General features: G+C 42.9%; 1 protein-coding gene across 1 annotated transcript in view; it reads left to right on the top strand.

Moving 5' to 3' along the window:
* The window catches only part of GPD1L (glycerol-3-phosphate dehydrogenase 1 like), a gene marked incomplete at both ends in the record, with an annotated part of 41755 nt that extends 20712 nt beyond the window's left edge, over positions 1–21043 (top strand). The window contains 4 exons of the mRNA XM_084248015.1: positions 4069–4181; positions 13312–13545; positions 14120–14226; positions 20947–21043. Of these exons, the coding sequence (XP_084104141.1) occupies positions 4069–4181; positions 13312–13545; positions 14120–14226; positions 20947–21043 (551 nt within the window). The remainder of the gene's footprint in view (positions 1–4068; positions 4182–13311; positions 13546–14119; positions 14227–20946) is intronic.
* Between the last annotated feature and the right edge of the window lie 2601 nt (positions 21044–23644).

Raw genomic sequence — 23644 nt, 5'->3', positions numbered from 1 at the left:
GTTTTCTGGGTCTTGAATAAAGGCTAGGCTGCAGAGTGAACTATGGTGCCCCCTTGTGGCGAGAGCTACCTTCTTTCTGGGAACTGACTTCACAGAATCTGAGATTTACTTGTCATCCCACAAATATTTTTCAAAGCCTATTATGTATCAGGCTTGGCATTAAATGTCAAGGATAAACTCCTTGCAGAACTTTTCAGCATACAAACAAATATGAAATCACAGACTGAAATGAGAGTTATAAAGGAATCTTACTAATTAGGTTCTGTCTGAAACTTGGTATTGAAGAGAAAGAGGATTTTCCTTTTTTTGCCTTTGTATCGAGTTTGGGGCAGCCCTCCCACTTGATTGTTTGGCATTACTTATTCTGTACCAGAACACCTGGGTTCCCACTTGCCTTGTCACTGTTTATAACTGCTAATAATTTTAGTGCTTCCTTACCCATAATTTAAAATAATAGCCTTCAGAGGTACCTTTGAGAAAATATGTGATTGCTGTAAGTCAGGTCCACCTCTCTAGCAGATACTGGGCAGGCTTTGCAGCCACAGAGGAAGCAACAGACACCCCTCCCCCCACTGACTTATGTCAGTGGTAAATGGAGAATGCCCAGCTCCCTGCCTGTTGGTTGTTTATGGCAGCAGTGAAGTTTTAGCTGCAGGTGGCCAGATTAAAGGAACTTGAGTTAGGGACTGATCTGTGGGGCTGTGAGCATCTCTCCTTTGGAAGCACTGAGCCATGGCCCGGTGAGGGCAGAGGAGAAACACAGTAATGTTGTTATGATGTGGGGCTGGGGGCTAGTTTACCCAACCCAGATGATGCAACAGCATTGCACAAAAACAGCTAGATGGTCTGGTGACTGCTTAAAAAGGAAGATGACGGTTTGCTTGAACGGACACAGTTCTAATTATTTGGAAAAAGAACTCAGCTAAATGACATGATGGAAGTGCCTGTAGGATAGAAAGAAAATGGGCATAGTGCCAGCAAGGCACAGGGCAGGTTTTTTATGATCCATGCAGACGGGTAAAGGAGGTGTCCTGGAGCCTTCAGTGGCTTTTTCAGGCTTTTAATCATCTTTCTACACCACTTGTTGTGAAGCAACCAGGTATAGAGCAGGCAGGGGTGCCAGGGGCCCCGGGGAACCAGGAGGTTAGCCTGCCTTCTAGCCCCCACAGATCTTCACTCTGGGCTCTCTGGTGTTCTCTCGTGGTCTCCACTGGTCACTGCTCTCTGCTGCATGGTCCTCTCTCTTTCCTCTACTCCTGCGCTTGTAGCTCCACCTCCAGGCTTGGTGTGCCCACTTACACATGCGTATACCCTTCTCCAGGTGCCACCATCAGGTACACGTGTAAGACTATAAGACTATAGGTGTTGATCATTGATGCTAACAGCAGGAGGGTAGAAAAAATCTGATCACTTCCATTTACCCTACGATGAGTTACTAAGTATTGAGTGGAGGTATTTTATTTTTTTAATAAATTTTATTTTTATATTCCCCATACAATTGCAACCCCCTTATTTTGACCCCAGTCCCTCCGCTCCCCACCCCCTACCCCCCATAGAGTGTCTCTGGTTCATAGTTGTTTGTTGATTTTGATTTTCACTTTCTTATAGTTATTCATTTTCCTGGTCCCTTATTTAAGTTTTCTAGATTCCTGCTATGAGTGAGACCATCCAGTATTTTTCTTTTTCTTTCTGGCTTATTTCACTGAGCATGATCCCTTCCAGCGCCATCCATGTTGCTGCAAATTGCATGTGTTTATCTTTTTTGAATGCTGAGTAATATTCCACGGTGTATATGTACCACATCTTCTTGATCCAGTCATCTATTTTTGGGCATTTGGGCTGTTTCCAAAGCTTAGCTATTGTAAACAGTGCTGCTATAAACATAGGGGTGCAAGTGCTCTTTGGAATTGCTGTTTCTGTGTCCTTTGGGTAAATACCTAGGAGTAGAATTGCTGGATCATATGGAAGCTCTATGTTTAGTAGGTTAAGAAATCTGAGTGGAGGTATTTTAAACACCTTATTTGGAAATTTTCTTGAAACAAAATTTAAACAGAAGTAGGTGGAACTGAGTTTTGGATCCCGTGTACCTACCGCCTGCGCATCCACCACCCATCTTCACTAACCATTAAATTCTGGCTAGTCTTATTTACCTCCTATATCTCTACCTCTCCGTATTCTTCCATAGATTATGTCAACATTATATCACCTCTGGGTGTAATTTTAATTATTGGCAATCATCTTTTTTTGCTGCACTGGAAGAGGGTAGCTCTAGTTGTGATGTTTGTTCTTGGCTCATTGACCATGTCTTTTCTCAGCCCCAAGAGGCAGCATAGCACAGGGGTCAGAGCTTGAGCTCTGGAGCCAGAGCACCTGGCTAGAACTTGGGTTCGACTTCTAGCTGTGTGACCGCAGGCAAGTTGGTAAACCTCTGGGGAGGGGTGACCTGTTTGTTAATGGGGAAAATCACAGTCATAAGCATATAAGTGCTGCCTGTCCCCATCGTTATTACATAGGCCCTTTATGTGCTCGATATGACCAAATAAGCTATTTTCACAAATGATTCTTATTTGACTTCACCACAGTCCTGAGAGTGTACTCTTTTACTCATGAGGAAGCTAAGATAAAGAAGATCTTATATCAGAGGTTTGCAAGCTGCTCTGCCCCTTGGAATCACCTAAGGAGCTTCAAAAATTACTGAGGCCTCCACCCCAGAGACGGTGATTTAATTAGTCTGAGAAGTGCCCTGGAATTTGGTGCTTTTAAAGATCCCCAGGTAATCGTGCTCTGCAAATAAGCCTGGGAACTCAGGCATAGGTAGTGCTCCAGTGCTGTAGTTTTGAATGAGTTTTCTGGTCTGTGTGGACACCTTGACTTGAGAGCCACAACTTTGCCTATAATTCTATCATCCTGATTTCCAGAGGCCTCCAAAAGCTGAACCTCACGCAGCATCCCCCACTGACCAAAATAGATCTCACATTCTGCTTTAAATGTAAAGTTTTGTTTTTACTTTTTTTAATCGAAGATCTCAAAATAAAAACCTCACAAATGTGTGAAAATGCCTTCTCATATATCCCATTCCAGAAACCTCCCCAAGGGAGGGGACAGAGCAGTAGCAAAAATAAGTATTCTGAATGCATTTCCATCCTCCACAATTTAGTCAATAAAAATATTTGTTGATGTTGTGTTCTCCATTGCCATGGTAATGCTAAATAACAAACAACCATAGCACCTGGGTGGCATACAAGAGAGGCAAACTAACACATCTGAGGGGCCACTGGAGGGTCAGCTGATACTGGCCAGGTAGCTGGCTAGAGTGACCGCTCCCCTCATCTCACCTCCTGCAGGACCCCTTGCACCAACAGAGACAGGTTTTCTTCATAGTGAGGGCAGAGGTACAAGGAGCCAGCAGGGAGCGGTCTGCAAGTTTCAGCTGCATCATCTGTTAATAACCCATTGGCCAAAGCAAGTTATGGGGTGGGGTGGGGTGGGGTGAGGATGTGCTCCAGCCTCTGTGAGTACAAAACATCGTGTGATCAAGCCTAGATGGGCGGAAAGGGGTGATGTCTCTCATGGAAAAGGGGTGATTGGTTTTGAACAATAATCGATTACAAATGTAAACACAGGAGTTGTCCTTTAAGTGTTTATAGTGGCAAAAACCTGCAGTAATTTGGGATATCAAGCAATAAATATTCAGATAAAATATAATACACATATACAGTAAGATACAAAGCAGCTATTTAAAATGATGTAGAAAACATGTCATTGAAAATTATTCATACCATAAAATGGGGGAAAGCAGGTTATAAAATGAGGGATATATTATATTCCTGATTTGAGAAAAACTAGATTCACCCTTAAGTAAGTTAAAGATGGATGCCAAACTGTTAGTGATCATCTGTGGTGGAATTATGGAAACCCCCCCATCCCCCATTTCCTCGCCTATGGATTTTCTAAGCTTTCTGTAATGAAACTGTTACTTTTGTAATAAAACAAAACTATTCTAACTGTGGTTAGAGGTAAAAATTAAGACTGGAGGCTGCTATTAATTTGCTTTGTTTTTTTTATTAGGCAGCAAAGTAATGGAGAATGGCCTTCTCTTCAAAGAACTTCTGCAGACTCCAAATTTTCGAATTACTGTGGTTGATGATGCAGACACTGTTGAACTTTGTGGTGCTCTTAAGGTAAAGCCAGCCGTGTTATTTCTGCACAGGAGGGGTGTTTCCCCACCCGAGGCCATCCTTAGCCGGGTTGAATTTAATCCTGAAGAATGGCTCTGTATCCCTCACCCTCACTTCAGTGAAGAATAGTGAATTGAGAGCTTTGTCTATCACTTCCTGTCTTGCCTCGCCTTTCCTGGGTGGTTAAAGTTCCCCTCTCACTTGCAGTTTGCTTTTATTTGTAAATCTGGGAGAATTGTGGTGTTCTGTTCCTTGGGAAATTGGCAGCTTTCACATGTGGAAAATGTGGCGAGTTACTGGGTTGGAACATTTGATCTGGAGCAAAGTGTCCTGTTAGTTCTTCTGCTACATATTATCTTATTAGTTTTTTTATTAGTCTTCTCCTACATATTATCTTCAGCAGGAGAGGAACTTGTTCCTCTAAATTATGCTCCTCTCTTGTTTGGTTGCTTTGGCTGGTGGTTCTTTCAAAGGAAAATTTGTCTGCTACTGACAGGTTCTTCTAAGAATGGTTTTATCTTTGTCTGTAAAGAGAAAAGATTAGGTTAAAGCAGCAGCTTCTGTCAGCCAGTGGCTTGAAGGGTAAAGGGAAGTTTGGGCAATTGGGTGCTCGACTTGTTTGCCTTTTATCTTTTTAAAGCCTGGGTCAAAGTCCCTCTCCAGTTCCACTGGCTGGGAAATAGCCAGCTGGGAGCAGGCCTAGGGCTTCATCCATCACCCCTTAGAACCAGAGCTGCTTCAGTTGCCCGCTCAAAAAAGTGAAAATGAACAAGAGTTTTCAATGTGAATATCCCCTCAGATGCCTCCCAAGTCATTTCTTTTGTAGCAAAAGCTACTTTTCAAGAATTTGAGTCCCTAGGGAAGGAAAAGAGGCAATCTGGCTCTCCCTGTACTTTGTCAGGTGAGACATGCACAGATGAATGCTTGCCACTCTTTCTCTAAATTATACAACCCTTTCTCTAGTCAGAATTTAAAAGCACTTTTTAGAACGTCCCGTGTGTCTGTGTGTGGTCATGTGTCCCTGTAAGTGAAAATTCTAAAAATTAAAGCCAATTAAAGACTTAGGCTGGAAGGCTGCACACATCCAGATTTCTGGAAACTTGGTGGGTCATTCTGTGTATTACGGAAGGCCTATTAGACGATTAAGACACTGGCTTTGGCTGCTTTGTTTATTTTTGTTGGTTGAGATTTTTATGTGTTTTTAATAGTCCTCATTAAACTAATGACCACTCGACAGCAGGGGTACCATGAATGCCTAATTGCTCGGCACTGGCCTGGGCCTCTCCAAAGCTGTTTTTAAGTGACTGGATGTTTTTTGGTGGTCAACAGAGAAGCTGTGAGAACCTGCCCAGAACAAAGGTGCTAGGGGAGAAGAAAGAGTCTAGATTGAGGGCTCTGGAAAAGATTGTGCTCGTGGGTGGTCTGTGTCTGTGTCTGAAGCTAGAAAGGCTTTTGATTTTCATTGGCAGGAAGCCTGTAAATGGATTTGTGCCTGCTACGATCACGCAAAGGGGCTGATGAGAGGGGGAGGCAGATGGGGGTTGAGGACCATTTAGTATCCTCCCCCTGGTTGTTGTTTGAAACAACATCAGTTACCATTATTTCTGTCTGCATCAGGCTGTGATGTTTGAACACTGAGAAACCAGCACCTTGGCAGTAATTGAGCCCAAGCCATTCATGGAATGGATAAGGAGACCCAGTGAGTCAGTGATTTGGTGTAGCAAATATTGGCAGAGTCCAGTATGAACAAGTTTGAAGAACTCAGCTCAGTGTTCTTGGGTCACGATGTACAACCTGACTTTTATGGTTCGTGTGTCCAGGCAGTTGAGAACAGCGCCTGCCACAGCCAGGACAAATAGGCCTATGTTTCTTTCATTACATAATTAATAGTTTTGTTGCTTTTTCCTGATTATAAAAGTAGTACACATTCATTGTCACATAACAGAGAGATATAAAGAAAATGAAAGGCACTCATGATCTCTAATTCCTGAGATAACGAACTGCTATTAATGTCTGCTGCAGACCTGCTAATCTTTTTAGCAAGTGTATGTGAGTATGTCTCCTTTTTAAAACAAGAACTAGATTTTACTGTTCAAATGGTTTGACCTATTTATTTTTTCACTAAGCCACCTTTAGTAATCTTCTTCATACCAGCAAATAAAAAAATGCTTACCATCTTTCTTTTGCTGAAAAATATAAGGACTTCTGACTTACAACAAATGAAAGAAAAACAGCCTCATACAAGGATAAAAATGAAAAGTCAAAGAAATTCTGCAAAATCGCTTTGTAATGTCTTACTGTCTTCAGAATATTCTTCACCTCTCAGATACGCTAATCTCTTGCTCAGTAAAGGAATATTCTTTTTAAATGTCTACTTCATTTACGCATAACTGATTACTTTAAGCTGCATCTATGGGTTTTAACATGTGTGTTCATATACCCTGAAAATTGCCATCACAATATAGAACATTTCTGTATGCCAGGACAATTCCATATATCCCCCCAGCACCACCCCAAGCCATGTTGTCACTGAAGTGACTTTGCACACTATAGTTTGCATTTCTAGATTTTTCATAGTGGAGTTGGGCACTAGGTACTCATCAGTGTCCAACTTCTTTCACTGGGGTATATTTTTTTCTTCGTTTAAGATTTTAAGAGATACTTCATACACAAAAGTCAAAGTTCCTAAGTATATAGCTTAACCTGTGCTGCTGTTTCTAATAGATAATTTATCACAAGAAAGATTCATTAACAGAGACCCAAAATAATCATGGCTGAACAAGCTAGAAGTTAATTTCTTTCTTTTTTTTTTTTTTTTAATATTTATTTATTTATTTATTTATTCATTTAAGCACTGGGTACAGTCAGATGTGCGGGAGGGTGGAGAATTTACCAGAGCCAGAGCAGGGAGCAGGACAGACAGACAGACAAAATACACTGCTGAGGGGAGCAGTGGGCACGGCAGGAGAGGTCTGCGCGCCATGTGGGACCCTCACCAGCAGCCGGGGATCGAACCAGCGCTACAGAGGCTGTAGGCAGCTTTGCAGCCCAGCGCTCAACCTCTGCGCCACTGGGGAGGCCCTATTTCTTATGTAAAATCCTGAATCCATATGACAACAAACTGTTCCACAGAATTCTCAGGGACTCAGGTACCTGCCAGCTTACAAGGGTGTGGCCCTTAGCCTCATAGCCTAAGATGGTGGCCAGTGCTCCAACCATCACATTTGCCTTCCAGACATCAGGGTTAAAAAAGAAAGAACAAAAGAAAGGATTGGGGTCATGTGGCAGTTGTTGTGACTACACCAAGCTACAAGGGAGGCTGAGAAATTTGGGGGTTTTTGCTATTGTTGTTGTTGTTTTTTTTAACTGGGTCATCATATACTTTACATGAAAATCGGGAACTCTTTTAGTCCAGAAGGAACAGGGATAAACACTTAACTTTTACCACAGGTGCACGAGTTCCTCTGTAGGGCTGTTCTGTAGTGAGGTTAAACACCCTTACATTAGGGCTCGCATGTTTCCTCCAGGGCGTAGGCTGTGATCAACCACACTGAGATGCACAGCCTTGTACCTAGTGTCTAGCCAGGGCCACTGCTGGACCTCACTTGCCATATGTGGCTATTTGCATTTTCATTGAACTGAATTAAAAACTAAAGAAAAGTTAAAGGTCAAATTCTGAGTCACAGTAGTCCCATTTCAAAGACTGAGTAGTCACATGAACCTCAGTGGCTGGTGTCTGCTGTACTGGATAAGTAGAGAGAAAACTTTCACATCACTGCAGAAACTTCTAGAGAATGCTGAGGCAGATTCTTTTTCAGGTCCTGACTAAGTGGACCAAGTATGACCTTGACCTCATCCCTCCTTGACATCTCAGCCAGGCTGCCTTCCACAGATCCATCCTGTGAACCGTCTGTGGTTCTCCTCCTGGAGTGAGCCTACAACCTGCAGACAGTTTCCCCTCAGGTGAAAGGCTGCAGGTGCTGATCTCTGGAACAGTCAGATGGATTGATTGACTTACAGAAAACTTACAAGAATATTCCTTTACTGACTTGGGTTTTAGTCAGTCTTCCTGGGTGGTAAAAGCATTGGCATAATCTGCAGGCAGCAGGGACTGCTTCTCCAGTTTCATATAGTTTTTGTGAGAGTGGGGGAGTGGAAGGAATTGAGCCTGTCCAACCCACCCAATTCAGAATTGCAAAGATGGGACTTCAGGGTAGATGATGACCTCTGAGGATTGCCATCCCCAGGAAATGGGGCAGGGCTTAAGCATGTCTGTCTTCTGAAAATCATGATATTTTTAGCTCCAGAATAGTTTAAAGCAGATTTAAATGCACAGTGGATAATGATAACTTTCACAGCTGAGCGATCTCAGAGGACATCTGCTCGGATGCTATTCAAACACATTCTGAGTGGCTCAGTGTGTTTATTTTCCTTTTGACGGTGATAAGTGGTGGAGGGAGAAAGCAAAGATTTCAAGATCCATCATAAGGCCATTAAACTGGGTCTGGACTCGGAGTCCCCAGAGAAGGGAGTTTACCCTGCAGTGGCCCCCTGCTTCCCCTTCCTCTGCAGATTAGCCATCTAGTAGGAGCTGCAGGGTGGTCCCAGCCTGAATGCCCTGTGTTCAAGGGGTCCCATGGGGACTGGGAAGGCGACTGGAGCCCCAGGTCATGGACATCCTCATCTGCTTTTTCTCTGAGCACTGTGATGTGAAGGGTCAGAAGCACTGCTCTGGAGTTCACGGCTCATCCTGCAGCTCCTGTTGGATGCTGCCAGTGACTGAGAGCTCATTCGCTTGCCTCAAAGTCCTATCAGTTGGGAAGGGTCAGCTCTCCATGTTAGAAAGTTTTCACCTTGACTCTGAGATGTGGCCCCTCTCACTCACTGGCCTGGAGCAGCCCAGGTGATGGGCTCCCTGGAGAAAAGTGCAGCAGGGGACCCTGGGCTTGAAACCCAGCTCTGCAGGTCCGGACTATGCAGCTGGGCGCAAGCTACTTGCCCTGTGCATCTGAGTTTCCTCACTTCTTTGTTCATAATAGAACTTGCTTTCGGGAATGTTGTGAAGATTAAATGTGTTAATAATATATGAAGCACTTAGAACGGTTCAATAAGTCTAACTGTCATTATTTTTTTTATTATTTTTCCTGCCAATATTTTCTCCCCTGAAACCTATCCATTTTACCTCCCAAGTCTCCATAAGGGCCATAGAGCACTCTTCATTGACATATAAGTGCAGAGGCTTCAGGAAGGTCTCCTAGACCCTGGGAAGTGATGGGGGTGACCAGGACAAATGTGCCACTCTAGGGAAGCGGTGGGCCCACAGTGGGCCCAGGGAGCCAGGCATGGAAACGTGTCCTAAACACCTCGCTGACCCTCAGGGTGTTCTTGGCCAGCCTCTGAACCCCATGAACAGGCCAGGAGCATAACTCCACACTTGCCAGGGTTGTCATGAGAATGTAAGGAAGACGTGTGCACAGGGCTGGTATGGCTCAACACAGCACTTAAATACCCTCTCCATCCTCCATGTATAGGAGCCCCTGTTAAACAGAAGTCCATGTTAGTGCCCAATCTGTAGACATTGACTGGGGTTGGTTTATTAGGTAACCTTCAGGATGAATTGGCCCAGTCCAGGAAGCATGTGAGAGTCACTTCAGCAACCTAACCCTTTGGTCCACCATCCCGATCCTAGGTGGCCGTGTGTTACTATGGAAACTTCAGTGAAATCATTTGGCAGACTCACAGTTGGCCTCATGATCTCTTTAGTCAGTTCCCTAGCATATCCACTTCTTGACACAGTACTGTCCCACTGTCCGCAGCCCCAGGGCAGGCCACAACTGCACTGTCTTTCCTGAAGGATTCTCACTATGCAAAAGATCTTGAAAGACTTTACAAGCCCTACATTTTATACTTTAGGAAAAGAAGGCTCAGAGAGGTAGAGTAATCTTCCCATGGGCACACAGCATTGAGGTAGAGTAAGAACCAGAGGCCCACTGGATATTAGTGCATAGGCCCCTTGTGTCTTAGTCTGACTGCTATGCTGGAAGGGGTGCCTGGACCTGCTGTCTGGACCTGGTTGTCCTTAGGGTCCCCAGCTCTCACTCTACACAGTGCCCCATCCAAAATGACCTGGTGTTCCATGTCAATTGGCAGCTCATCTGCTCTGGAGCAGAACTGCAGAGCCAGATCCCACCATGCCTCTCTGCATGACTCTAAGACTCCTTTCACACTCCCTGTCTCCCTCCTCTTCACACCGTGCTGCAGGACAGTCAGAGTCAGCACGCCCAGGATTACTAACTTCCTCCATCACTGGGAGCTGAGGATTGCTATCTCTGAGCTGATGAAGCCTACAGTTTGCTCTGTGGTGGGAAGGGGTTGAGAAGCTTTTGCAGGCACAAGCAGAAGTTAGTACCTTTTGAAAATATGTGCTCTCTGGTCAGGTTATCAATTCAGAAGACCTGATCCCTTCTCAGCTTTGCCTGCAGCTGTAGCAACCGGGGTCTAAATGGAGTCTACCTTGGGGAAAAGGAGGAGAGAGATCAACTTAGAAGCTACCTCACTGTTTATAACATTTATTAGAGCTCATAACCTCACTGGGAGACTATGTAGAAATGGGGTGGATTTGTCTGCATGCGTTCATACCGGAATCTGATCATTTGTAGACTGTTTTCCTTTCTATGTCAATAGCCAGCAAGCAAAGTAAGCTGTAGCATTATTAATGAGGGAGAGAGGACAATCCACTTAGGGCACTTTCCACTCTGATCCTTCCTTCTCAGCCCTCTTCATTCTGCCACCACCCTGGATAAGGGGAGAGAGAGCTCTGTTCTCTTGGTCTATTGGAAGCAGACAAAAGCTTTCAGGGGTTCATCAGATTCTCCTCATCTGAAATCACTTTGTGGCTTCTGTCTCCCAGTGAGTAAAAGCTTTGTCCAAATGGCCAAATCTGTGCTGTTTTGGCAGAGCCTGGCTACATCAGTGCTGTTTTTGATGTATTTTTATCAAAAACTGCATATCAACCAGAGAAGACATTTTTCTCCCTCAGTTTATAACTGTTTTTCATCTCATTCCTCATACTGAATAGACCTAATGTTTTAAGAAATATCTTTTGGGCTGCCTTTCATTAAGCATTTTTGGGAGAAAAAGTATGCTTACCTTATTTTAACTGATTTACTGTTTAATACCAATTAGTTCCATGCTTTAAGATCTTTCTCTTTTTTTTTTTCTTTTTTATTAATATCTTTTATATCGTTGTGTATTCCCCATAAAATTCCCACTACCAATTCACCCATGAACCTTCACTGTAGTTCCTTATGTTCTTCTCTCCCCTGTTTTGATCTCTTTTCCTCCCCCTCCCTCACAGAATGTCTCTTATTAATGATTGCCTGCTAGGTTTTGTTTTTAATTGTTATTTTTTTTCCCTGATCCTTTATTTGGTTCCCCGATATTCCTCCTATCTTTCAATGCACAAGTCTACCTAGAGTCACCAGGTATGTGGAACTGTACTAGTATGGTTAGACAGATACTTCTATTTTCAAAATACTGGTATTTTCCCTGGCTTTGGGTTTCTTGGTGAAGGAGTTGATAAAGCAGAAAGGCCTGGGAACCTGGAGGCTCCACTGAAGTCTCCAAATGGGTGCTCTTGCGTTACCATGTATACCTTACTGATCATAGGTGGTTGTCTGACTCTGCATGGGATTTGAGGCTCTGCTTAGATGCCACCTCCTCCATGCAGTTTCCTTTGCTTTGAAATGAAACAGGTGGATCCCATCACTTGTCAGCACACTCTCGCTTATGTACTTTGTTGTGTCTCTTTCCCCAACTAGATTATCAACTGTTTGAAGACAAGCTTTGTGTTTTATCTTTGCAGTTCCTCTCAGTGGCACCTTCAGCCCCCACCCTCTCCTCACTGCCCTGTGCCTCCAGGGTGCCATGTAGGGATTCTCACACAGCATAAGCTCATACATGGGCTGCCAAGATTCTAGTTATTTGAGTGCACATTTGATTTTTCCTAATAGGTAAGAGCTTGGCAAAATTTTTCCATAAGGACCAGATAGAAAATGCTGTAGGCTTTCTGAGCCATATAATCTCTGTTGCAGCTCTTCAGACCTGCTATTATAGCCCAAAAGCAATCACAGACAATAGGCAAATAAGAGGGGGTACCTGGATTCCAATACATTATTTATGAAAACAGGCAGTTTGCCCTTAAGTTGCTGATCCCTAAAACTACATCATGGGCTTCTGAAGAGGCAGGTCTGTGTCTCATTTACCTTGTGTCTAGCAGTATGCCTTGCAGGGAGTCCGTGTTCTGTGAAGATTTGTTTGCAATTATTAAATGAAACAGCAGCTGAAGCTTGAGCTTCACACAGTGCAGACCTAATGATGAGGAGTTCCACTCCTGGTTACATAAATGCCTGCATGTCACCAAAGGATATGCACCGTGCTGTCCATACCATCCTAATCTGCAGTGAAACTACCCGAAGGCCAATCAGCAGAATGGCTAAATAAGTTGCACTATATTCACATAATGGAATATTATGCAGCAGTGAAAATAAATGTGTTGTATGTAAAATTATGGCTAAGTCTCAAAAACATGATGTCAACCTGAGACGAAGAAGGTAGACGCAGATCACATACTGTATGACCCTATTCATATCAAGTTTAAAGGGGGGAGTGAAGCAAATCCATGCTGTTACAGTGAGGAGAAAGCTTTCCTTGCAGGGGCAGCTGGAAGGGCATCTGAGGAGGGCTTTCTAGGGCACTGGTCATGCTCTGTTTCTTGCTCAGGATACTGGTTACATGGGCACATGAGCTGTATACTTACAATTTATCTGATTTTCCATGTGAGTATTATCGTTGAATAAGGCATTTTATTTAAAAAAAAAAAAAGTAAAACAAACGAACCCAAAAGATAATAACCCAAAAGTCATGCAATTTGTCCAAACACTATTAAAGAGACCACTGTCAGCTCTTCTAATTCCCTGGCTGATGCTTTTCAACTTCTGCCCCATACTGACCCCAGCTCCAGAATAGAGAAGCCGGGGCTCTTTCCTTCACTCACTGAACACGATGCAGAGTAGAAGCCAGGGCTGTGCGTAGCCAGGGCTGTGCATAAACCAGTGCTTCCTTGTCTCCACAGAACATTGTCGCCGTGGGAGCCGGGTTCAGCGATGGCCTCTGCTGTGGAGACAACACCAAAGCCGCCGTCATTCGCCTGGGGCTCATGGAAATGATCGCCTTTGCCAGGATCTTCTGCAAGGGCCAGGTGTCCACAGCCACCTTCCTGGAGAGCTGCGGCGTCGCTGACCTGATCACCACCTGCTACGGAGGCCGGAACCGCAGGGTGGCTGAGGCCTTTGCCAAAACTGGAAAGGTAGTGACTGGCCTTGCCTGTCCACACCCCTCCTTGCTCATTGGACCCTCCTGGGCTGAGTTAAGTGCAGCCTGACAGAGATGGAAGCTGACACTGATTGTTTGCTGCGGTGTCCTGTTTACCTCTCTGCTTTCATTTTAAAGGACTTAAGTCTTTTTTTTTTTTTTCAAGATTTATTTATTTATGCATACAAGAACTGGGGTACAGGCCAGAGATGCAGGGGGTGAGAGGATTCACCAGAGACAGAGCGGGGAACAGAACAGGCAGAATGACCGAAATACACTAATGAGGGGAGCAGGGGGAGAGTCAGGAGAGGTCTGCTGCACCATGTGGGAATCTCCCTGGCCGGCCGGGAATTGAACTGGCGCTGCAGAGGCTGCAGACAGCATCACAGTGCTGCACTCAATACGCTGCGTCATTGGGGAGGCCCTAAAGGACTTAAGTCTTAAATGTTTCACCTAGTGTGTCTTTATCTTTCCTTGACTCACTGCAGGAGTGCTCCCACAAGCTCCTCTTGAAATAAAGTGATTCTCTAGTCTTTACCATAGATTTCTTTTTCATTTTTATTTTTAAGACCATTGAAGAACTAGAGAGGGAGATGCTGAATGGACAGAAGCTTCAAGGACCTCAGACCTCTGCTGAAGTGTACCGCATCCTCAAACAGAAGGGGCTGGTTGACAAGTAAGCCTCTCCTTGGCCCAGGCCCCCAGAGAAACGGTCATCACCCCACTGCTCTGCTGACCCCAGCCCACTGCACAGAGTTGCACTGGATTAGTTCTGTTCCTAGTGTGCTGGGAACACCTGCTGACCCCGAACATGACTATTTGCACAAAGCACAAAGCCAGGCTCCATTCTCTAAGATCTGTTACAAAAGAGGAAGTTTGAAATTCGGGTTTATCCTGCCAGGTATTTGGTAAGAGCTACATGCCATATGTTTTAAAATTTTCAAAAATGATTACTTTGTTGTTTTTATAAAAAGACATAGTCTTGTTGATAAAATGTCAGATGATTCAGCAAGAAGAGGAAGGATGTGACCCCAGAATTCTACCATTAGAAGTGACTTGTGTTAAGGTTCAGTGAGCTGTTCTATAGTCTGTTGTGGGGATGGATGGGTGGGTGCATGCAGGGTGGATGACTGCACGCATGCACCCAGCTTCTGAGCCCTTCTAGGCTGGTCAGGCAATAAAGGTGGGCTTGGGGAAACTTGATTTGCCTCCTGGTCAAGGTAGGAAGCTTCGTTCCACCACAAAGGCTGCCCGTCCTCTCTGAGGCTGCTCCCTGCCTCTCCCTGTCCCTCAGCCCTTTCTCTTGCCAATTTGCTAAGTCTTCTGCCAGAGATACCATATGATAAATGCTTATGCAGCAAATTCTATGTATCCTTAACTGTCCTGGGATACTCGGGGAGAGCAGGAGCAGAGCAGCTGTACTGATGCTGCCTGTTGCAGCTGACCCAGAGTGGGCACTTCTCTGAGACAGGGATCTGCCAGCGCCCACCCGCTTCATCCTTCAGATCAGCCAAGGGGTTTTCTAGTCCCCACCATGCATGTTTACCTCCCCCACGCAAAGCGCTCTCTTTTCATCCAATACATTGATCGGCCATGGAGGTCCCTGTTTAAGTCATAAATGAGAGCAGACAGAGCATTTGTCTTTCTTCTGGCATTTACATTTTGTTTTTCTGAAATGTCTTTCAAAGCCAGCCAGGCAGAAATGGAAGTCATAAACAAGCCTCCAAAGAGGGAAAATTACCTTCAAGTAGTGACTAAAAGGAAAACACCTCTGACATGCATGGTTTTCCTTTCATATCTAACAGTGGACGGTGATGTGTTTGGGCTACTTTAATGACCATTAAGATTTATCAGGAATTTTCTTAAGTCTTAAATAAATACCTCAGTGTTTGCTGAGGGTGAGGTATCTGTGTGCTCTCCAGGACCCCTTTGACAGGATTCTGTGATTGACACGTTGACTGGGTATCAGTCTATATTCATTGTTTGACTCCAAGTGGATACAGGCTGGGACTGGGATTCTGGGATCACTACCCACCTGCTTTGAAAAACTGGGGTGCCAAAAATTATACCAAATGCTATTATGTAATGTTACCTCTATTTTTAAAAATAATTGAAATAATTAAAAGCAGCTTTAATCAAGTAGATGAAACTTGACTCTGAGCAGATGCCTCCCTCAGCCATGTCCCATTTTCTTTATTCTGATGGGAAATTGAACAGGCCTTGCCTGTGCTTGATGATGTCACTACTGGCCAGAACGGAGCACCTCCCACCCGTCACCTGGGCTGGAGTGTGGCGTCCTGGGGAATCTCCCTTCACTGCACCTGCCTCCCCAAAGCTGCACCCACAGAGCTGGAGATCTGCCATTCACCATCCGTGCCACTGGTTACTTTGATTTGTTTTCTTTTTCACTGCAGCCACCACCACTCTGGTCTTCCTTGATTTCCTCGTCCCTTCGCCATTGCTATAAAAAGAACAGTGAGCAGGAGGGCAGCATTCACAATCCATGTCATGTTGGGCAGGTCATGTTTTTAGCTGTCCTGTGCCTCATTTTACACACACAAAAAAAAAAAAAAAAAAAAAATATCAAGCTGGTAGACCAGATGACTGCCATGGTCCCACCTTCGTGAGTGGGCTAATTTCAAGGCCTCCTGTTCTTGCAGAGTGGGTTCCACAGTCCCTAGGGTGAAGTAGTCCCTGCTAGTATAGTACCACCTAACTTTCTAACACAGTATCCTCTTACCACCTACCACCTACTGTTTAACTAAAGCAGCCTTTGCCCCAAACACCTCCTGTCAGACTCCTATGTACAAGGTCTCCTGCTGCTTGGTCTGCCTGGATGCCCCCCTTAATGTACACCTCAGTCCTTCTCACCCTGAGGGCAGCCCAGGTCTGTCCTTAGAAAAGCCTTCTATATCTTCCAGTCACAGATCCCTCTCCCTGCTTTGAACTTATTGTATAGACCAGTGATCAGCAAACTTTTTCTGTAAAGAAGCAGATAGTAGATAATCTTTGTAGGTCACATACAGGCCTCTGTCATATATACTCCCCCCTTTTTTTTTCTTTTAGGGCCCTTTGAAAAATATAAAAATTCATGGGCCAGATTTGGTTCTTCAGCTGTGATTTATCAAACCCTGGTTTAGCAAGCATGGCTGCTCCTGTGGACTTGTTACATAAACATACAGTTTTACATTTATTCTTCAAATGTGGAGAGGGGTGAATGTGCTTTGGGATAAAAAAAAAAAAACAAACCATCCAAAAAGGAAAACAGCAAAAAGTGGGTGTTGACCTAGACATAGACAGCTTCTTCAGTTTTTAGTATACATTTCTATTCCCCACTTTCATTTTTATAGTGGGTAACGTACCCCATGTTCCACTCTATCTGTTGATATTCTTCACTTTGGGAAATGTTTTGAAGGTCATTCCATGTCTGCACCTCATTTTTTTCAATTGAGATGTAATTGATATATAACATTATGTTAGTTTCAGGTGTACAACATGATAATTTGACATTTGTATATGGTGCAAAATGATCACCACAATGTCTAATTAACAGCTATCACCACACATTGTTATTCTTTTCTTGTGATGAGAACTTTTAAAATCTAGTCTCTTAGCAACTTTGAAAAACAGAGTATACTGACAACAGCCAGGATAGTAGCATGGATATTGTGCCCATGCTGTACACGCCATTCCCAGGACCTACTCATCTTACAGCTGGAAGTTTGTACATTTTCACCTCCTGATCCATTTCAAGCACCCTCTCCACCCCTGCCTCTGGCAACCACCAGTCTGTTCTCTGTTTCTATGAGTTAGGAGGTTTTGTTTTTGTATTTTTACAAAAACATGTAAGTAACTGAGATCTCCATTCTAAGGAGATCATTCTATAGAATGATCTATAGAACATTCTATAGAACATTTCTTTTACTTAACATTCAGTTTATTTAACCAGTCTCCTCTTGACAGATATTAAAGTTGCATGGGTTTTCTGCATAAGCTTTTCTTTATTAAATTTCCTTGTATATGTACCTTAGTGAGTATGTGCAAGTATGATGTATCTGTATTAGTTTGCTAGGGCTGGCACTGCAAATACCTCAGACTCAGTAGTTTATACAACAGAAATTTATTTCTCACTGTTCTGGAGACTGGAAATTCAAGATCAAGCTGTTAGATTGACTTCTTCTGAGGCCGCTCTTCCTGGCTGTAAATGGCAGTCTCCTACCTGTGTCTTCATCTGGTCTCCTCTTTCTGAGTCCCATTCTCCTCTTATAAGTGCATCAGCCACATTGGCTTAGGGCCCACCTCAATGGACCTTTTTAACTTACTTATCTCCTTACCTGTCCTATCCCCAGACACAGTACTAGGGTTCGGACTTCGTTGGATACATTGGGGAGGGTAGGCACATTTCAGCACACAGGAATTTTGTAACTTCCTTGAGAGTTGGGGCCTTATTTATAATACTGCTCATCCCTGTACCTAATTGAAGCCTGACACATATAAAATCCTCAGTATCCACTAGTGGGGTGACTAAATGGCTTATTATTTTTCTATGAAATATTATCATTTGTCTTGCTTTCACTTCTAACCTTATTTAGAAGAGTTCCCAAAATTGATGTAATTGGCCAAATAGCATTTAATATTACAGAACAGCATTAGGGTGAGCAGAGGATCTTCGTGGTTGAGTGTTGGTGCCAAGTCAGAAACTGTGTCCCCCTATTCTCCATATCTTTTGTTAACATCCCATCTACAGAATATATTGGAAATGCTAGCTGTGAAAGTTAGGAGTGCTTTTAGCTGCAAGAGCAATGTCCAGTTAAAAATGCCTTGGACGATAGGGTTATTTTTCTACGTAACAAGGAATGCAGAGGTGATTACTAGTGTTGGATCATTACTCCTGGATTAGAATCTCAGTGTCATGTTAGCCTTCTCTCAAAGCCTCAAGACAGCTGCAGCAGCACCAAGCATCACACACTCACACAAGCATCCAGAGGCAAGGAGCACAGGCAGTTTAGAGTAGCAGGTTGTTCCTCTGGAGCTTCTCAAAGAGAGAAATATCTTGCTCGGAAACCCACAGCCAATGTATTATGGCTTGCTGGCTAGAATTTGGCTAATTCTAGGTAAAAGAAAAAAAAAGGCTTGGAAAAATGAGCATCAGGCTATTTCCAATCTTGGTGAGGAAAGAAAGGGGTTGGGACTGGCTTTGTCACCATCATCTGCTACCCTGATTTGGGGACATACAAGTGGTTCTCATCTTAGGAACGTGAAAAGCCTGAGAGGTAAAAGAAAAGGGCTGAAATTTCCAGGTTCAAACTCTCATTCACAAGAAATCATTCAAAAGATACTTCCTGAGCACCTGCCCCTTACTATGCACTGTGCCGGCCCCTGAGGGTGGAGAGGCAAGCAAAACAGACTTCAACCCTATCTTCCCATTTCACAATGGCCATCTTGTAGCTATATTTATAAGCTGTCAATTATTGCATGCCTACCATATGCCAAGGCTTGTCCATATACTTCACATGTAAGTCACTGAATAACCAGGTCTAAGTGTCCGGCCCTGTTTTACAGATCAGCAAACAGGGTAAGAGGAGTTGTGAAACTTGCCCAGAGTTAAAAGGCTATGGAGTCAGATTTGAGTGAGCCTACTTGACTCCAAAAAATAGCAAAACATCCCATACCTTAAAACAACAACCATGATAGACTCTCATAAAGACATGTGTCTTTTCAGGGCTGCTTGCTCTTGTTAAATTAACTTGTCAATATAGAATTCTAACTACATACTTTTCAGAATGGCCTTTAAGACTATTGATTCTGTCAAGCTTACTTTGGGCTGTGTGTGTGCATGCGGGTGTGTGTGTGTGTTTAAAAGCCTGATTGAAATTAATTTAGCTATTACCTTAGTGATTTCTGCCATAAAAAAAACCCACTTGCTGAACCAGCTATATCCTAATGTTATCTTTTCATACACTGGTATATTAGCCCACATCTTTACACCCTCATCCTTTTCAACTTCTTTTTTTTTTTTAAAGATTTATTTATACATACAAGAACTGGGGTACAGGCCAGAGGAGTGGGGGGTGAGAGGATTCACCAGAGACAGAGCGGGGAACAGAACAGGCAGATCAACCAACATACACTGCTGAGGGGAGCAGCGGGCTGGTCAGGAGAGGTCTGCTGCGCCATGTGGGTAGCTCCCCGGCCGAGAATTGAACTCGTGCTGCTGTGGCTGCAGCAAGCTTCATAGATTGCGTCTTAACCCCTTGCACCACCAGGGAGGCTCCATTTCAACTTATATTTATGCTATTTATGTGTTCTCATGTGGGCAGAAAAGGCAAAATGAATCCAGCTTCCAACATGAGAACAATGTTTTGCTAATTGTGAAGTCCACCTGTTGATTCTTTTTCTTTTCTTGTATTGAGGTAACATTGGCTTACAATGCTGTATATGATTTAGAGGTGTGAGTTCACAACTCTTCAGATGTATGGTACCACACCACACTCACCACCAAAACACCTGTAGTCCTCTACAGTAGTCCGCTGGGCCCCTTCCCCTACTCCTCTGGGTGCCTCAGTTCTACAATTCGCCCTCTAGGGCTTGTTATTGGTTTAGTTCTGACTGACCTTTTCTTTCTCTGTATTCCACATACAAGTGAAAGAAGCCATTTGGTATTTGTCTTTCTCTTTCTGACTTATTTCATTTAGCATAATCCCTTCTAGTTAAATTCATATTGTCGAAAATGGCAAGAGTTCATCTTTTTTAATAGCTGGGTATTATTCTATTGAGTATTTATAACACATCTTCATAACTCATCTGTTCTTGGGCACTTAGGTTGTTTCCATAATTTGGCTGTTATAAATAACGATGCAATAAATACAGGAATTCAGGTATCCATTCAAATTAGTGTTTTTGCATTCTTTGGGTAGATACCTGCAGGTGGAATCAACACATGTTGATTCTTGAAGGAGTTCCAGACTTGAATTATTTATGGTGATGTGTGGGCTATTTATCCTCTTCTTTTGATGATCCTTTTTGGAGAAGGGAGAGCAATACCTCCTTGCAATTTAAAATGTATTCTCCAGTCTTTTGAATTGTAACTGAAACTTGAACTCATTCTAGATTTGACCAAAAGCCTGAGCCCCCCACCCTGTAGGATTACCATGTGACTTGGAGTAGACACTGAACTCCCACAGACAAAGGATGGTTCAGAATATACCAAGATCTTGCAGCAACTGGGCGGAGGTTCTATGCAGACAAGTAATAAAGGAATGTAGAAGGGGGTCACTTTGTTTTCCAAAAGTAGCCCAATAATCTGAAATATTGGGACAAGACAGAAAAACCTTTTTTTGCCCTATTAGGTCAACCAGATGGCTTAACTTACCTTTTCACGTTTTTCCCCAACCAGGTTTCCATTGTTTACTGCAGTCTACCAGATTTGCTATGAAGGCAAACCTGTTCAAGAGATGTTGTCTTGTCTCCAGAGCCACCCAGAGCACATATAAAGTGAATCATGCACTAATTCGGGGAATGTTCTGCCTTTCTGATCAGTCTTTTGGATTCAAATGGAAACTTGGCAACAAGATTTGCTTGACTGTAATCCCAGCATGGATATATATGAATTTTTACAGGTTTGTTTTTGAATTTCAAGAAGCAGTTTATTGACCAAGACGTACTGGGTAACAACTAGTCACACTTACATGAAAGCGTGAGTGTGTGTTCATTTCTCATTCTGTGGATGTTTCTATGAACCAAAATTAAAAGTCCTTTTTAAAAATTACTTTTGAAATTTGCCCACTGCTGTAGCTTATGAGATTGGAACTGTCTCAGCCAAATTTTCAAAATCTAATTTATATGTGTTTGAGTGTGGAAAATTATATTTTTTCTTTCTTTTGATGTTAAAGTTTAACCATCGTAAAGATGGTGGAGTTGAGGAGTAAGTGTATTCCAAGATCAACATACTGTAACTTTTAAACACTATCTCTAAACCAGCATAGCTAACTACTTGGATTGTGTGCTGATTATTTTCTTAACAACTGTATATTTTTAATTAGGTAATCCACTTATGCATCTTCCTCTCACTGCAGTTTCCTGCATTTAACCTCCTTTCTCTTTATTAACTGCCAGACTATCCTTTCCTAAAGGCTCAGAAATGGCAGAAGATGAAAAACTCATCTGGGACTGACATTCTTCTGATTAACCACACTTGATGCTTTTTGTTAGGTAGTGCTTTCATGCAAACATCTTGTAGCCTCATAGATCCCCTGAGCGAAGGCTGCTGTTACTGCGCATTTAAGTTGCAGTCACTGTGTCTGGTCACCTGGCAAGTAGGGACAGAGCCAGAAGCCCATCTAAGTGTTCCTTTCCCCTGCCTCAAGATGCCAGACCTCCTAAGACATAAGTGGGCTGGTGAGATCTGGTCGTGGCCAGTGCCATGTGCAGGAGAGGCTTCTTGCAGATGAGATTTGTGGAGATGGTTGTCTAGACGAATGTCATTCAAAGTATGGTCTTCAGTCCAGCAGCATCAGCTTCACCTGGAGTCTATTAGAATGCAGATTCCCAGGTCCCACCCCATATCTCTGAAGTATAATAAAGTACCTTTGTTTCCAGTTGCCTTCCATGAGTTTCTGACATTCACTGCAATTTGAGAACCACTACTTTAGAAATTTTACTTTAGAATAGCATTTCTCAAACTGTGTTCCATAGGAAATGAGGTTGTGGGATCCAGTGGTTGTTCTGGGTATTCTGTGGCAAGTGCAAATGAATTTGGGAAAAGCTGTGTCACACACCCATCTTGACTATGTAGAATGTACATTAGTGTGCCAGTGGAACTATTTATTTTACCCAGCAAGTTCCAAACACATTTGATTATAAAGATTTTTTGGCAAGAAAATTTGCTAAAGTTTCCAGGAAACACTGCTTTAGGTGGAGGAGACTTCAGGATAACTCCCTGCAAGATACTAGTATGAATAAGCTACCTGTGGTATTAGCTCTGAATGTTTACAGTTCTGGTCTGCCATGAATCTTTGATGAAGTTTAAAGGTAACATATCAAGTACAACCAAGTAGATGTCAACCTCGCTGAAACGCACATTATGTCCAATAAGTGCTTTTAGTTCTGGAATTAGAATGGAAATGACTGTATCTTCCTTCTAAAATGAGACTGGCTTCAGGATAGCATTGTCATTACCTTACACAGCATTTGATAAGTGTTGGGGAATGGATGAATGTCATTTATATATTCATGAATTTTCAGTTCCTTTGTGAGATTTAACCTTTTTTATTTTCCATATTGGGACATTTTTCCATCTACACCTGAAGTGATTGTAGAATAGATTTTTGTGGAAATTTAAAAAAAAAAACCCTACCCACAACATTTTGGGGGCATTTTAAAGCTCCGTACATAGAAATATATGAAAGCACATAAATGCTACAACTTTCATTGATTTTAGTGCCACTGTTAAGTCAATCAATTTTTGCTTGTCTCATGATTCATCTTTTTAAAAGTTTGTATATAGGTAACAAAGTGTTACTTTTTAAGATATTTAAAGGGCTGTAAGTTAATTGTGGTACTTATTAAGTAGGATACTTAGATGTGAGGAATTAGGAGCTTGTCTCTGTATTCTCATCTGCTTTTAGCTTCCTACTCTGGGTTTTGTACTTGAGGTTTTTTCCTTGACAGATGCTCTCTTACCATGCTGAAGTCTGCTTCTGTATCTCTTGAACCTACTTATAATTTTCTGCACAATATGGGAAAAGGCAAATTTTATAAGTTTGTGCACTGCTAACTGTAAATGTTTATTACTCTATGAGTTACCTATTTTTGTAACCCCTTGTGGCCATCACTTATTTTCATTCATGTGTCTTACTAATTATGGAAATAGGAAGGGAGACATCTAGAAGAGAAGCTTAATTTGTACTAGTTCGGCCAATCTGTGAATGTAAAACTACACTGTTGCCTTGCTATAATCCATCCTACTATAATGTGGAGTAAGTATCAGGCTGAAATCCATCCTAGAAGTGGAGTTAAACTAATAAAGTCATTCTGGTTTTTCATTTCACTCTTAACACAAGATGCCCCTATGGCATTGACCCAACCAGTGGTGA

Source organism: Talpa europaea (assembly GCF_964194135.1).
Source record: "Talpa europaea genome assembly, chromosome: 11".
In the NCBI taxonomy this organism is placed as follows: Eukaryota; Metazoa; Chordata; class Mammalia; order Eulipotyphla; family Talpidae; genus Talpa; species Talpa europaea.
The sequence above is the reverse complement of the archived record's forward strand: the minus strand, read 5'-3'. Positions and strand labels throughout refer to the sequence as shown.